Source organism: Chrysemys picta, chromosome 11 (genome assembly GCF_011386835.1).
Source record: "Chrysemys picta bellii isolate R12L10 chromosome 11, ASM1138683v2, whole genome shotgun sequence".
Taxonomy (NCBI): domain Eukaryota; kingdom Metazoa; phylum Chordata; order Testudines; family Emydidae; genus Chrysemys; species Chrysemys picta.
The window spans coordinates 34,507,947-34,522,392 of record NC_088801.1 but is presented as its reverse complement, the minus strand read 5'-3'; the positions used below and the strand labels follow the sequence as shown (position 1 = coordinate 34,522,392).

General features: G+C 39.4%; 1 protein-coding gene across 3 annotated transcripts in view; it reads left to right on the top strand.

Moving 5' to 3' along the window:
* Positions 1-5,292: 5,292 nt before the first annotated feature.
* The window catches only part of FIGN (fidgetin, microtubule severing factor), a 111,696-nt gene continuing 102,542 nt past the window's right edge, over positions 5,293-14,446 (top strand). Inside the window, exons 1-2 of one of the 3 annotated variants that reach the window (XM_008178441.4) lie at positions 5,293-5,916; positions 6,663-6,832. In XM_008178441.4, coding sequence (XP_008176663.1) covers positions 6,808-6,832 — 25 coding nt within the window. In that variant the 5' untranslated portion in view covers positions 5,293-5,916; positions 6,663-6,807. The remainder of the gene's footprint in view (positions 5,917-6,662; positions 6,833-14,446) is intronic. The other 2 variants (XM_065561773.1, XM_042860784.2) reach the window with 2 other exon arrangements.

The window sequence follows — 14,446 nt, the reverse complement described above, 5'->3', positions numbered from 1 at the left end:
TGAAGTAACTGAGAGTTTACCATTGTCTCCAGTTCACATGTGGTTTGTAAATTACCTTCAAATCAATTAAATAGTCCTAACCATTCTGAATGAAATTCACTCCCATGCAGAGAGCCAGCACAAGACCTGTGAACCACTTACATCCCTCTTCAGCTCTATTTTGAAGTTTCAACTAGGATGTAAGTTGTGCATTGGCTTTGTTTTGGTCCTCCGCAAAGGAGTGAATTTAATCTCTGAGACCTATTGTGAAGGACATGGGAACTGCCTGTGGTATTTCATGAATATTATATGTCCATCTGCTTGTTTGATTGTTACTGTGTTGTTGTTTGCTATTGGATTACCAACATTTAATTCGAACTGAGGTTAGTGGCATGTGTGGAGGAAAGGGAATCATAGCTTCAGATTGCCCCATTTCCTGATACTTACAGAACAGTGCAAGTATCATTTGCTTTAGAAGTTTTGCTTCAGACCATGATGAGTTCAATAGTCTGGCTTGACACAGAGGAGGGATCCTAGTTTGTATTCACAGGGAGACCTAAGTGGGGAAAAAATAAACAAAGAACTTTTGGGTTGATAGTCCTGGAAGAACAGGTGAGAATGAGGCAAAGACTACTGGGGGACAGACTGAATCTCAGTCCCCTGAGGTTGGAGTGTCCAGGATAAACTACCTAAGCCTATAGGTAAGATAACTATCCATGTAGGCCTTTTATTGTGTTATAGCCCCTTTCCTTTTGCGATGTTTTGTTCCTACAATTGAAATTAAACAATACTTTGTTTTTTTAAAAGGCTTTTTGGGTCATTGTGTTCACCACTGGTCACAGCTCTTGAAGGGAAGACTTGCTAGGGCCAAGCTCAGTTGGACCTGCTGAACAATAAACAGTTCGTAAACAGGGTGCTGTAGCCCTGATCTAAGAGTGGGAGAATTATGGGACTCCACCAGGAAAGAGGGGAAGGTGGGAAGCATGTCACCTAAAGAGTTGTACTCTGAGAGATCCAGAAATGGGTCAGACGTACAGTTAACCCTGAACTGTGACACCTTCTTTGAAAGATTGATGGCATTGTCTGCCGTGCTAAAGAACATGCTTCCATTTATCTATCAATCCATGTATGAAATTACAATGAACTAAAGATTGTTTCAAAACACACCATAGTTTCCCTTATAGCTTTACAGGGTACGCTATGGAGAAGATGTGATGTCTAGCTACTATAATGCTGGTATCTTTAGACTAGTATAGATAGAAGGACATCATGATTATGTATTATTATTTGTTTTTCACGTTTTGAATGGTTTCAGTGTAATTGACCCAGGTTTGCTGAAAAGGTCTGTGTACCTTCCATACTGACTTTAAAGTTAGTAACAAAACCTGAAACCACACAAGTTTCATGTGGTTTTGAGTTTTATTCTGAACATTTCACCTACCTCAAGAAATAGGCTCAAGATGAGGTTCTCAGTCTGAGTGTGTGTGAGAAGTTTACTTTCAAAATGATCAGGATTGGTTGGTGATATTTTCAAACTAAGGGCAAACAAAATTCACTCCTGTACAGAGGACCCGGGTGAAGCCTTTGCTCAAGTGTCAATTCAGACCTCAGAATAGGAATTAAATGGGATTTAAGTGGTGCATAGGCCTTGTGTTGACCCTGTGAACAGGAGTCAATTTCACCCCATATGTACGTATTGACATGGCTACTGACTGGATGCTGACTACTTTAATGTAATGAGCTGTCATAAAGGAGGGAAAGTATACTGTATGGAGATCAAGTTTAAATACTAGAGTTAATGCAATTAAACAATTGATAAATAAATAATTCAATGGTCAGGCAATTCCAAAAGTCATGGTGCTCCCAATAGTGTTGCCAAATCTGATTCTCATGATATCTAGTGTTTTTCTTAAAGCCCCAGCTCCTAGAGTCCAGTAATTATGCAAGAAGCTCAGCTTTCATTTTTTTAAGTACCTTTCTAGCCCTCATGGTTGTGGAGAAAAGTCACAAAATCGGAACCCTAAAGTCTCAAAAACTGCAAGGAAAATAAAAGGAACCCCAAACATATATTTTTTAAAAATCTCATGATGTGGAGGAGCCCTGACTCATGAGTTTTGATGCTTGTGGTTGGCAATCTTGTTGTACATTGTGTATATAAACAGTGGTACATTAAAGTTTACCTTTAACAAGGAAAGCAGGAGTAGAAAATACTACAAACAGTATGCACAACAGGGCCAGGTTAATGTTTCACTAGAAATGTTAACTTTGTGAATTTTGCTTTAAGCTCACCCTTAATCTTATATTAATACTAGTATTTGCGCTTAATTTCCCTGGTCCTTGCAAGGAAAAAAGACAAGGAAATGAGCTGCTAAAGGCAATGTTAATAGGCACATTCTAAACTGAGGTTCCATTAAATTGTGGAGGCTTTTACTGATGTCTTGTTTAACAAATATGACAAATGACTTGTTTAACAAATGTGTCCTCTGTTGGGGCATCCACAGCACATACTTCCTTAACTGACAGTTAGTCACCCGCCCCCCACTCTGCCCCCTTAACTCTATGTAAAAGGGCCAGAGAGATGTCAAGGGGCGAGGATGGGGCCCGGGCCCAAAATGCCCTGCTTCCTGCCGAGGAGACTTCCCCCTGTGCAGGCTTTGCAGAGACATTCATAGGAAGCATGTTGGGGGCAGGGCCACTTCTCATAGTTCTGTGGAGATTCTGATCCATACTGAGGCCCATAGGTAGCCCCAGGAAGGTGCTGTAACTTGGGACCCCAATGCTTTGGAGATCTTCCAGAAGGCTCTCCAGCCCCTCGAGAAGCCCAAGTTGATTAGATTAGGAGGTTGAAAAGGTGGCTGAAAGCCATGTTAGTTCCACTCCCCCTGGGCTTTGAGTTCTGTTTGGGCACTGAGTTAAATGGTGTGAAAGGACCATTCTGCAATTGGGGCTATGCTCTACTGACACTGTCTTTTTCCAGTCACACCCCAAACAGGCGTCCTATATCTAGGGTGGCAACCGGGGTGTGAGGTTGGGTTCACAGTGATGGCTATACCCACTCTTTGCAATCCAGAGATTCCCCTTTAACTAATGGAATCCCCTGGTAGCTGGTTATGCTGGCTTTCTGTCCACTGATCTGGTCCATGCCAAGGATCTAGCCCATATTGCTTTGTCTGTGTTTTTCTAACCCACCAGCCCTCACCCTGAAGATCCTGGCCTCCTGAAAGAACCACCACCCAACTGGCGAAATTTACCCAGGAGCTAGTTGAATGCATGATCATTTCAAGGACCATCTTCCATCAGATTGGTCATATGTTGCCACCCTGTCATTTGTCTCTCCACCTTAGGGAATCTCCATCCCCACACCTTCCCCAGGAATTAGGGAATGCAGGTTCCCAAGAAAATCAGAAATCTCACTTCGGCCTCCCTTGTTTTTCTGCATCTGCTTCACGGTTGCTCCTAGACCTGGTGTGCTGCTGCAGGAAAGGCACAAAGAGGAACAGCAAGCTTTCTCTAAGATGCCATCACTCCGACTGGATGCACCTCCCTCACTCTCCAGCAAAAATTATCCCTCCCCACCGCTCTTGTCCACTCCCATGTCACACAGTACATCTTGTCTTCTTGCTTTGAATATCTGATCGAACTCCTCCAGGTCTGAAAGCAATGAAGATCCACCCATAGCATCTCTACACCACTTTCAGGATCAGCGAGAGGGGAGTATAACTAACCAGGGACAACCATGTGCCCTACCTCCTCCAGAACAGGGGGGCAGGGGCAGGGTCTGCCTCCTCACTAGCACAGAAGAAGATAAAGATCCTCTTGTAGTCCTAAATTCCCCAGCTCTGGGAGCAGGAATGAAGATTGTCCTTGTGGAATCCCTCCTGTCATGGTGAGTGTGAGTAGAGATGGGGATTGTATGTGTTAGCAAGAGAAAGAGGAGGGGGAAATGGTTTGTGAGAGTAGGAGAAAAACATAGATACGTGTGGGTATACGAGAGAAGAGTGTTTTATGTGAGAGATTGATAGGAATAGAACTGAGTGTTTGTGAGAGAGCCTGACTTGTGGTGTTTGGCCACGTTATGCCTGGTCTGCCAGCCTAAAGAGGTTGGAAAGCAATCCTAAGAATCATGTGGCGGATTCCTCCCAGCAGCCGGTTCTGTGCCATTCCACTGAAGCTGCTGGGGATGTGCTGGAGAAAGGAAGTGTGGATGGGGTGTTCCTATGCCTCGTTTGTTTCTGCTTGTCGGATAGAAGGTGTTGACAGCTGGGCTCAAGTTGAGGCAACTCCTGAGGCCTGGTCTAGAAAATTAGGTTGGTCATGGGTATGAAAAATCCACCCCAGAGTGGTGTTGTTGAACTGACCTAAGTTCCCGGGTGGACGGCACTAGTTTGATGTAAGAATTCTTCTGTTGACCTAGTTACCGCCTCTTGGGGAGTGTCTTACATACTCTGATAGGAGAACCCTTCCCATTGGCATAGGTAGTGTGTATGCTGAAGCGCTACAGCAGTGCAGCTGCAGTGGCATAACTTCATAAAAGGGAAATGTGAAGATGGCATAAAGCCTTGAGTGTCTCACTTCATCCATTTGCTGAGTGGAGTATGGGCACAGGCATGAATTTGGCTGGAGAGAGGAGAATTAGAATTCTTAGTACTTTTATAGCACTTTACATCTTCAAAACACTATACAAACGTTGACTAATTAATCCTCACACCGCTTCTTTGGGTAGGTATCACCATCCCCATTTAATAGATGGGGAAACTGAGACAAAGGTGAAGGGACTTGCCCAAGGCCATATATTGAGTCAGTGGCAGAGCTAGGTTCAGAACTGAGGACCGTCTGCCTTCCCACCCTGTGCTTATTCTTCCAGAACTGGGCATGTGTGTGTGAGAGAGAGAGACCTCTTGGGCTGAGGACTGAGAGAAGGGTGTGTGCCTGTCTGTGTGTGTTTGGCGCTAAGACCAGAGGAAGAAAGGCTGAGAAATCACAGTTGACAGGCAGGAGCATGGAGATGCCAAGCCCCAGCTGGTCAGCACCAGGGAGTGGGGTGGAAGAAGCAGAGCATTTTTATTTTTTAAAAAATATTGTTTCATTCTTTCCCCCAAACCCATGCTGGGCACTGCCATGGGGCCCCCTTAGTTCCTTTGCCCACTGAACCTTTCCCCTTCAATCTTCTCCCTCTCTAACACTTCGGTCACCCTGCCACAGCTTGTCATGCCGCCCACCAACTCTGTTGATCAGAGGGTATTGCTGAGGGGCAGCTGCAGACACTGGAGACACTGCCGCTGCTCAGGGGAGGGGGAGGGGAGCTCGGGAGTCGCTGCTGCTGCCGCTGGGGGATGGGGTGGGACATGGAGACAGTGCTGCTGAGCGGGAGACGGCTCTAGGAACATTGCTGCGGCGGGAGGCAGGGGCTAGGGATGGAAGTGGGGATCCCAACTCATTTAGTTCCCGCTTCCCCCGCTGCCACAGAGGAAAGAGAGTGAGAGCGCTCGGGCTGCTTTGCCATGACCTCCCGGCCACCTCCAGCCCGTGTTTGCGTGTTCCCCTGCAAGCGGCAGCAGCCCCTGCCATGTAACATGACCTGTGCAGCCACGGCCCTGTGCAGCGCAGCCATTGAGCTCTCCCTGCACATGAATCTCTTGCGTGTCTCCCCCTCGCCCCTTTGAAAACTGATCTTTGGCTCTTAGTGTGAAAGTGATTTGAATTTGGCTCGGCGGCGCTCTGCGCAGGCGTCCAGCTGCTGGCATGCTGGCTCCTTGCAAAGCAGCTGTTTTGGGTTTGAAATTCCAACATGGCAGAGGCTGCAGTCAGTCTTCCCTTCAAAAACTTGGAATGATTTCAAATCATAGGCACCTTCACTTAACCCGAGCCCCTATTCATCAGCAAACACAGTGGATCGATGCTACTCTAACCTATCGCGTTCTCGTACCAAACCTGCAGGTAAGACGATCCTTTGCATTTTTCCAGCGATCATTTTTAAAAAAAAAAATTAATCTTAAAGCTATCCAACACAGACATATATATATTTTTAAAATCGCCTGCTTGTGCCTTAAATATTTAATCTAATTTGCAATCGTTTAATATAGTAAATATTTCCAGCCTGCTTTCCTAATTGTAGTCTGGAAAGTACAGATATACAATTGCAGTGCATGTTTTTTTTCCCTTCTTGATCATTGCCAACAATAGTAGGGAGATTAAGAGTTCGCGATTGCAAGATCCTTCCCAACCTCCTTCCTCTAATTGATTTATTTTTAAGTTGTATTAAACATAATAAAGTGCAGGTAATGTGGGACTACGCTTTCTCAGGGAACTTACTTCTAAGTAAATAAGTGCAAATAAGAATCTCGTAGAACAAAAGTTGGGGTTAAATCTTAGCTGGGGGGACATCACTATGTCAGAGGAGCTGTTGCAGTAAAATGTAAGCACATCATCTTGGAGGGGGTACAGCGTGGTGGGCGTATTGTTGGCTTGGAACGGAGAGAAAGATGTATAATTTAATGGTATATACAATCCACTGATCCTATTACTATCCTCCCTGGAGCTCTTGTTAGTTTCAATGGGAGTGAGTGAAATTGACATGGACTTGCATTCCTGGTCATGTGCTTTTTTTCCCTTTCTTTCTTCTCTTGTGATCTGAGATCCCCTTTTTGTTGATGTTGCTTTCCCACTTAATTATATGCATGTAGGTTAAATGAATACCTGACGAAAGGGCCCACGTTTCAAGGCAGTGACATTTGATAGCTGAGAGGAAAAGTGGCTTTAATGAAAAGCAACCTTTGGAATTCCTGCTTGTGAAAAATCCAATTCAGCTTTTTGTGCTGCCAGCAAGAAATGATCAGTAGCACCAGTGTTTATGGTATGTCCGTTTTGGGATCTACTTCCTTTGCATCTAAATAGCAAAGACAAATTTAAATAGCATGATAAAGCACTGAGGAATTTGCATGTGAATATGACTAGTAATAAACCAAATGTTTAATGGTAAATTTTCAACTGTGTAAATAAGCATTTTTTCTTGCTAACATTTCTTCTTTGATTTTAGAATTAGTTTGTCCATTGTATTGATCTCAGTTGTAAACCTAAAGTTGCATGGTACTAGCAGTGCACTATAAACACCACCGAACTCAAATAGTATGTAAATTAGTAAAATTCAGTGACTGGAGAAGGAAAAATGCTTAGTAACAAATCCACACACACACCTATATGTCTCTCTGTATATACACATACACACGGCTGAAATACAGTATTTTTCTATTTCAAACTAATGATATTATTGACTGTTTCTCTGAACTCCAGCTGATCTCTCCCCACTTTAGGCGTAATCAGTTCCCGCAGGTTTTAGCTGATGATGGGGGAGGAAATGGTTTGCATGTAAACAAAACAAAAATACAGTTGTGATCGATTGTTTATTGTCGTTGATGAGCAGGATATTTTATGCTAGTGTACATGTGTCTGGCTGTCATTGCTTTATTGTTAACGTCTAATAGAATGAAATAATCAGGCGCTCAAATTGACTTAATTTTTTAAACCTCTCACTCTCAACCCCCCAGCAGTCCCATCTGCCCCCCCCTCCACCCCCCCCAAAAAAGTCAGATAAAATGGAGCATGGGGGATTTCAATAGACCTTGTTGCGGTGCAGTATGTACACTTCCAGATATGCAATTAAGACTAGAGAACTAGCAACAGAAACAGCTATTAATCTATTTTGTACAAGCAAAGGGTGGTGGTGGGGAGATATGCTGACTTTTAATAGCATGTGATAGTAACAAATAAGGATAGAGAGAACACCGGGGAAAGAGGGAATCTGGAGTGTGTGGTGGTTGATCTCTCGTAATAACGCATCTGAATGCAAGAAAGGGATTGAGAGAGCAGTTGCACAATGTACACTCCTATTTTGGCGCTGTAGGTGACTCTGTGTGTGTATATATATATGTGTATATATACACATATATGCTGGACTGCTATACAATGGGGATGATCTAATTGAATTTTGCATTTGGAACTTGTTGACTTTAAAGCAATCAATAAGGCAACTGTTTATTTCAGATGCACATAATTTGCCCTGAGAAATGTTTTGAGGAGCGAGAGGGGGACAAAGCTTTTTTTTTTTTTTTTTTTTCCTCCTTCTCCTAGAGCTGTTGGAGCGAATGTGATTGCCAGATGGGAAATTTCCCTCTGTGATGTTAAAGCTGTAATATATATTCAGAGCAGATTGGACTGCTGCTTGTGATGAGGAGGATATTACATTTATAAATTTTAAATCGGGAATCGGACTGTATGCTCAGAGCTGAAATTGGATGGTGTGGACAGGTGGATGTTTCAATGTGATTCCCGGATGATAGTAGTAGTAATAATAATAATAAGAGAAATATGCAATAAACATAGTAGTGCTAGGCAGTTATGTATATTCTAAGGCGTTTAGGTAAATATTTTAAGATGTGCTTTGTTCCCTAGAAAATCTTAGCTAGTTTGTGTGTTGTTTGTTTTTAAAGCCCACTCTTAAATGAAATATTATCAGTTACATGTCTGAAGAAAAGTTTTGATACAATTATTGTTGCCAGCAGATGCACCTCCTTTCTAGTTTTTGTTTTGCCCAATTATGTGGCCTGACACAGCCACAAACCTGAAAGGCTGGAAAGTGGGAACTAGTCACACTCGAGCAGCTCTGCTGTTGCAAATTAAAAGTGTTTTGTGGTCAGGAAATGAAAACTACAATGTCTCTTTTGAACAAGTCGTTTATCAAGAGAAACATCTATCAAGCAGTGACTTGTCACATTGATCCTCTAAAAGTTAGATTGGAGGTGGAAACTGCTTTGATGTTTTTTTTTTTTTTTTTTAATTCTAAATTTATAAAACTGAAAAAGCTAAAGAGACTAGGACCAATATAAATTTAAAAATCACTTCTCTCTGGGTATGACAAAACCAAAATTTTGTAACTACTGTATTGTGGTACAGAACCGAGGAAAATAAGGAGATATCAGATATTCGTCATATTTTTTTCCATAATAAAACTTTAACTTTGAATGTGTGGCACGTGCATTTATGTTCATACTTATAAAAACTTGTCTGTATGTTCATACATTTTATCAGGCATGCTTTCTTGCTCAGTAGTGCATCTGTTGCTTTCAAACTGAAAGACCTTTTCCTTGTTGCTATTGTGGTGCTGTTTACAAAGTTTTGATGGAAAAAAAACAAATCCCAGTTTTCTGCCTTCATTTCAATTTTGTGTTTCTCATGCTGTATTTGTCATCCTCCTCACATCTCCCATAATGTAAAGTTTCTCCTACTGCCAAAGTGTTTTATGGCAAGTAAAGTGGCATTTGGATGGCATAGCTTGCAACATACTAGGAGTCTTCTTAAATTTATCTTCCCCCTTTTCACCTTCTTTCTGCTGACATATTTTGTTATGTGAGCCACATTTTCGTTCTAGCTGAAGTACTGTATTTTTATTTAAAACTGCAATAACTGTACATTCAAAGTACCTATCCAGTTTATTTTCAATGATTGAATGAACTGTACGTCAACTAACTTGTTTTCAACTTTTTTCTTTACTTCATTGTGCATGAAGTTATACAGATTATCAAGGAAGTTCCTACATAGGTATTTTAAAAATATCATTATTTTGGGGTAAAGTAAATAGGGCACTTTGACCTTTTCTCTCTCTTGCCTTTTCTCTCTCCTCCCCCTCCCGCCTCCAATAAGTGAGACTAATGCTGCTTATGGCTGCTTGATATTCCATATAGCTCCATTTGCAAATAGGCAGCAAACAGAAGCGTGGTGGGAGTTTTGGTGAGTGTTATACTTGCTAATTAATCATGTTTGATATGATGGAATAATAGCATGGTAATAAAGCCTCATTGTTGTTTGATGTTTGTAACAGGATGTGACTCCTACACAAACCTGGTGTTTTCCCCCCCTTTCTCCCCCAACAAGATACGTACAGTACAGTTGTTTATATTATCCATTGGAACATCTGTGAAATACAGGAATATCTGCTGTCCGAATTGTAGTAGCATAGAAAGATTTTTTTAATTAATATTTTGCTCACACAATTGTCAGCGAAAAAGACAATCTTTAATCACTAGCTGTTGATTTTTAAAGACTTTTGAGTTGAGTCAAAAGTGTTTTCTTTCTATTTTTTCTTGATGTACATCTAAAGGTAGCATTTTTTTATACCAATCAGTAAAAAATGGAACTTCACAAACTCTTTTGCAACTACTTGCTCATGTTACAAACACAGTGTAAAAAAATTAATGAAGAAAAATTCCTGCATCGATTATACATTTGTACCCCACAACATTTTAAGATTTGTACTGTAATAACAATGAGATCGTTGTCTGTGGTTTTTATGTGGGTTTCATTAGCAGTTGCATACAGCTGCAATCCTCTTCTGATGTTGTTCATCTTTTAATTATTAACAGTACAATTATTGAATTTTTCATCATGTGTAGTTTCAGGTAGCAAAGCTTGAACTTCAAAACCTCACTTTCCAACTTAGACTATTTTATGGTGCATGAAAATAGTTAAAGATCAGTTTTTGACTATATGCCCTACATGTGCTTTTAAAAGGGAGTCTCAAGATGAAAATCATTCTGAATGCTTACTGTCAATAAGTTAAACACATGTATGCATACAAGAAGTGCCAGATGTAATGACTGATCTTCTGCAGTCTTAATCATCAATTAATCAGCTAATCTGCTTGTTAGGAATGGTTTTGGTGGTCCAAAATCAGCATGAGAGCTGTGTGTGTGAAACACTTGTATGTTGTTTTTAACATGCTGGTCTAATGTAGCAGTCTCAGATCTAATAATAGAAATATATTTGGCTTTTTGCCCTCAATCAATATATCCCTTAAGAGAACAAACTTCACATAATACTTTTATAAAGTGCCAGATTTATTACCATGGAGTTGATAAATTAAATTACTGGAATTTTACATTGATTTATTGATTTTTTTGTGATTGGAGAAAATTGTTCTGCAAATATTTATGAGGTATTGAGGTATACAGTTGATCGAGAATACTTGATTAGTCACTGATAAGTAAAAGGCATAAAGACAACACTAGAAGAATCTGAAATATATTAACTCAGAGTCCTTTTTATTATTGAGAAAGCATATGAGAAACAAAATAATAGTCTAATTTTCACAGTCATAACTTTGAACTGAAAATGTGGCTATTGGGCCAGATTCTTGGTTTGTATAGATTGGCATCAAAGGACCTGAGGATCTGGCCCACTGTTTTTTAAATAAAAATACCAATTTTGACCTATTGAAAGCTCCTTTTGAAATCTGTTATATTAAAATATATGGAATTTTAGATAAGCATCTGATCCAAAATGTATAATTATAAAGGTAACTTTAAGAACTGTAAATTCAGGTTTGCATATCCCTGATATTGTTTCAGCATATTAAACTCTTGCTGCTAGAGATAGTATCCTTTAAGTGAAACATTATCTTCCTTATAAGATCACTTTGGGGAATTTAGGATGGGAATAAGCTTGGAATTTTCTCTAAGTAAAAAATAAAAAGTCCCAATAAATAGAGCTAGGTGATGGAATGTCTTTCAAGTTGAAAATCATTACTAGAGTATTTGATTCCATTTCAACATGGCATCTGACCTTTTACCCTATTTTAAGGTTGTGAGAGTGAGAAATATAAGCACAAAAATATCTGTTGCTTCCAAATTCTTGCAAGCATTCATTTTTGCACGTTCGCTCTCTAAATCCCAAAACATCACAAATATCGTCCCCACTTTAATCTGTATCCTTAAAGATAGTGGCTAAAACAGAAGAACAGAAGAAAAAAAAATCCAGCTGCAATATGCTATATTCCTAAATTCTACAAATACAAAGTCTGAGCCTTCAAGGTGCCCTAAACCAGCTGAGAGGCCACAGGAGGTTTAGGTCTCTCAGCCTCTTAAAAGAGGTGCTCAGCACCTTGCACAATCGGCACATTAAAGAGAGTGTGTATACTGTGTTTCCTAGAGGGAGATCTATATTTGCAGTAACCTACAAACTAGTATGGTGCCTTAACTCTATGATCTGTAAATACTTGTTGATGTTAGTAAGACCAACTTTTTGACCATTGAGGATAATAGTGAAAGGAGATCTAGATGTCTGATTTGGGATAGCACAGACTCCAGAAATTGGGAGGGAAATTAGATTTAAAATGTTCAGTTTTAGGATATGAGGAGTATCAGAAAGTAATACTCTAACCCGAAGAAAGCACTCTGGATTAACATTACTCGCAGTTGGGCTGCGGTGATGAGAATTTGAATTTTTCTGTTTTTTGTACAGAATTATGTTGCTCTGATGTATTTGGCAGATAATATGAAAATGACAATATACACATTTGTTCATAAGGTACTAGTAGCTATACCTGTCAATCTACTTCAACAACACTAAACAATTTGTAATCAGATCTGTAACATTTCTTACTGTGCCTATTTAGTGTTTGTATAATAGGAAGCCCAAAACATTTTTTTTCCTTTGTTTAAGTACAGGAATAAAACTTAATGATATTTCAATTTAAAATGTTTTACATACCGGAAAAAAAACTCATCTCCGTCTCAGCTATATTTAAAAATGATATATATATTAGTGTCATACCAATTGCATATGTATCTTTTTAAAAATAGCGTGTTTTTAAGTACATAATCCAAAAGCCCATATTAATACATTGCTGAAGTAGCAATTTTTGATATTATTAAATTGTGAATACAGTTTTTATGTGCTTTAAGATACAGTACACCAAATACTAGCACTGTCTGAATCTAATTTATTACAATACCAAATTGTTACTGTGAAATAGATATTAACCAGATTATTTCAGTATAGCAGTACATTTTTGGCTATGGAGGTTCATTTGCCCCACTTGTAATTAGTGTTGCTATTTTTGTAACCTTTTCATATTCTATTTTGAACATATAATCAATCCTCCTATGGTCTGTTTTTTAAAACAAATGGTTTATTTAGGTTTCATATGCTTGTTTCACAGCTCACCTTATATACATACCGTGCCTCGCAATGAATGGTGGCATACACTGCCACTGCATCCAACAATTTTTGTGCAATATTTTGGAATGTATGCACATGCAACCTGATTATAGTTTGGTGGTGACAAATGGGTTTCAGCAACGTGCATGTTGTTTGCTTTCATACTCTAGCAGTGAGAGCATGCACTCAATGGAACTTGGTCATCTAAGATTGTTGTTTCTTACATTGCATTTAAACTTTTTTTGTATGATCTCTTTGATAAATACCTAGGAATAAATTTGATATACATTTGTAACTCCTACTAATTCTAATGGAAGTTGAAAATTATATATTTATGGGGGGAGAGTTGGGGATAGATTGCATAAGTATTCCCAGTAATAACTGCAAACTGTCACTTAAAGGTGCTTCTTCCTGATATATTTTGGAGTTTTGTTGTGTCCCCCCCTTTTAAGATATTGTAAATGACTTCATCATTTCCCTTCTCAGCAAGTTTATCTTCTCTACTTGTCTCCTGTATCCCAGAATGCAAGCAAATGGGTATCATTAATGAATGACAGAAGGGTTTATGCAATTAGTTTTAATTCTTAATTAATCAAGTTAAAAGAGCTGTTTATTTCTACATTGACATTTGTGCATACTACAGCTTATGTTAAAATACGTGTATTACGGCTTATAGATCGAAGGGGGAGGGGGTTCCAACAATTGTTTTATATTGCTGTGTGACAACAGACGGTGTGACGGAAAAAGAGGGTTATACACAAATATAATCAGTCTTTTACAATAGTATCTGTATTGACATTTTGACTGTTGTGAACTGATAGTGCTGCCATATAAATGTGTGTGACAGCTATGCTTATGGAGGAAAGGTAACCTTTATATGCAGTAACATTAACCCTTCAGTATGTCATGTTAAAAGTGTGAACTTTAGTTTGTTAGGCTACTGTCACCACCCATTCTAAATTGCCCCATCCTCTCCTCACCAACCTAATTATTTCAGCCTCCTGTGTTGACGTGTAGAAAGCAACATTTAGTCTAGGCTGGGAGAACAAGGTTTGCAGGTATTGACTGATATAAGGTATCACATTGTGATACCTGAAACAGATTTAAAAATAAAGTACTGTATCCTTTTCAAGTCAAAACTGAGACACACTGGAAGGTCCAGCAAGAATGTTTCTGAACACACCTTGAAGGTGCACCATTTATTTTCAAAAGAGATATCTCCCATCACTCATGGATGGCTCCACCATGAAGAGACATATCAAAAGAGCTCATAGAAGTAACTATTCTTTTATGTCCTCCAGTACTTAGAAATTACAAGATTGTATCTGAAAAGGAAAAGAATTGATCCTATTTTGAATCCCTTGTTGTTGGCCTTCTGTGGACCATATACTGTATACAGAATTGTAAAAATAAATTCTTGATTTATTGGCCTAATTATTAATAAAATTCTATTTCCATTGATTACTCACATATATGG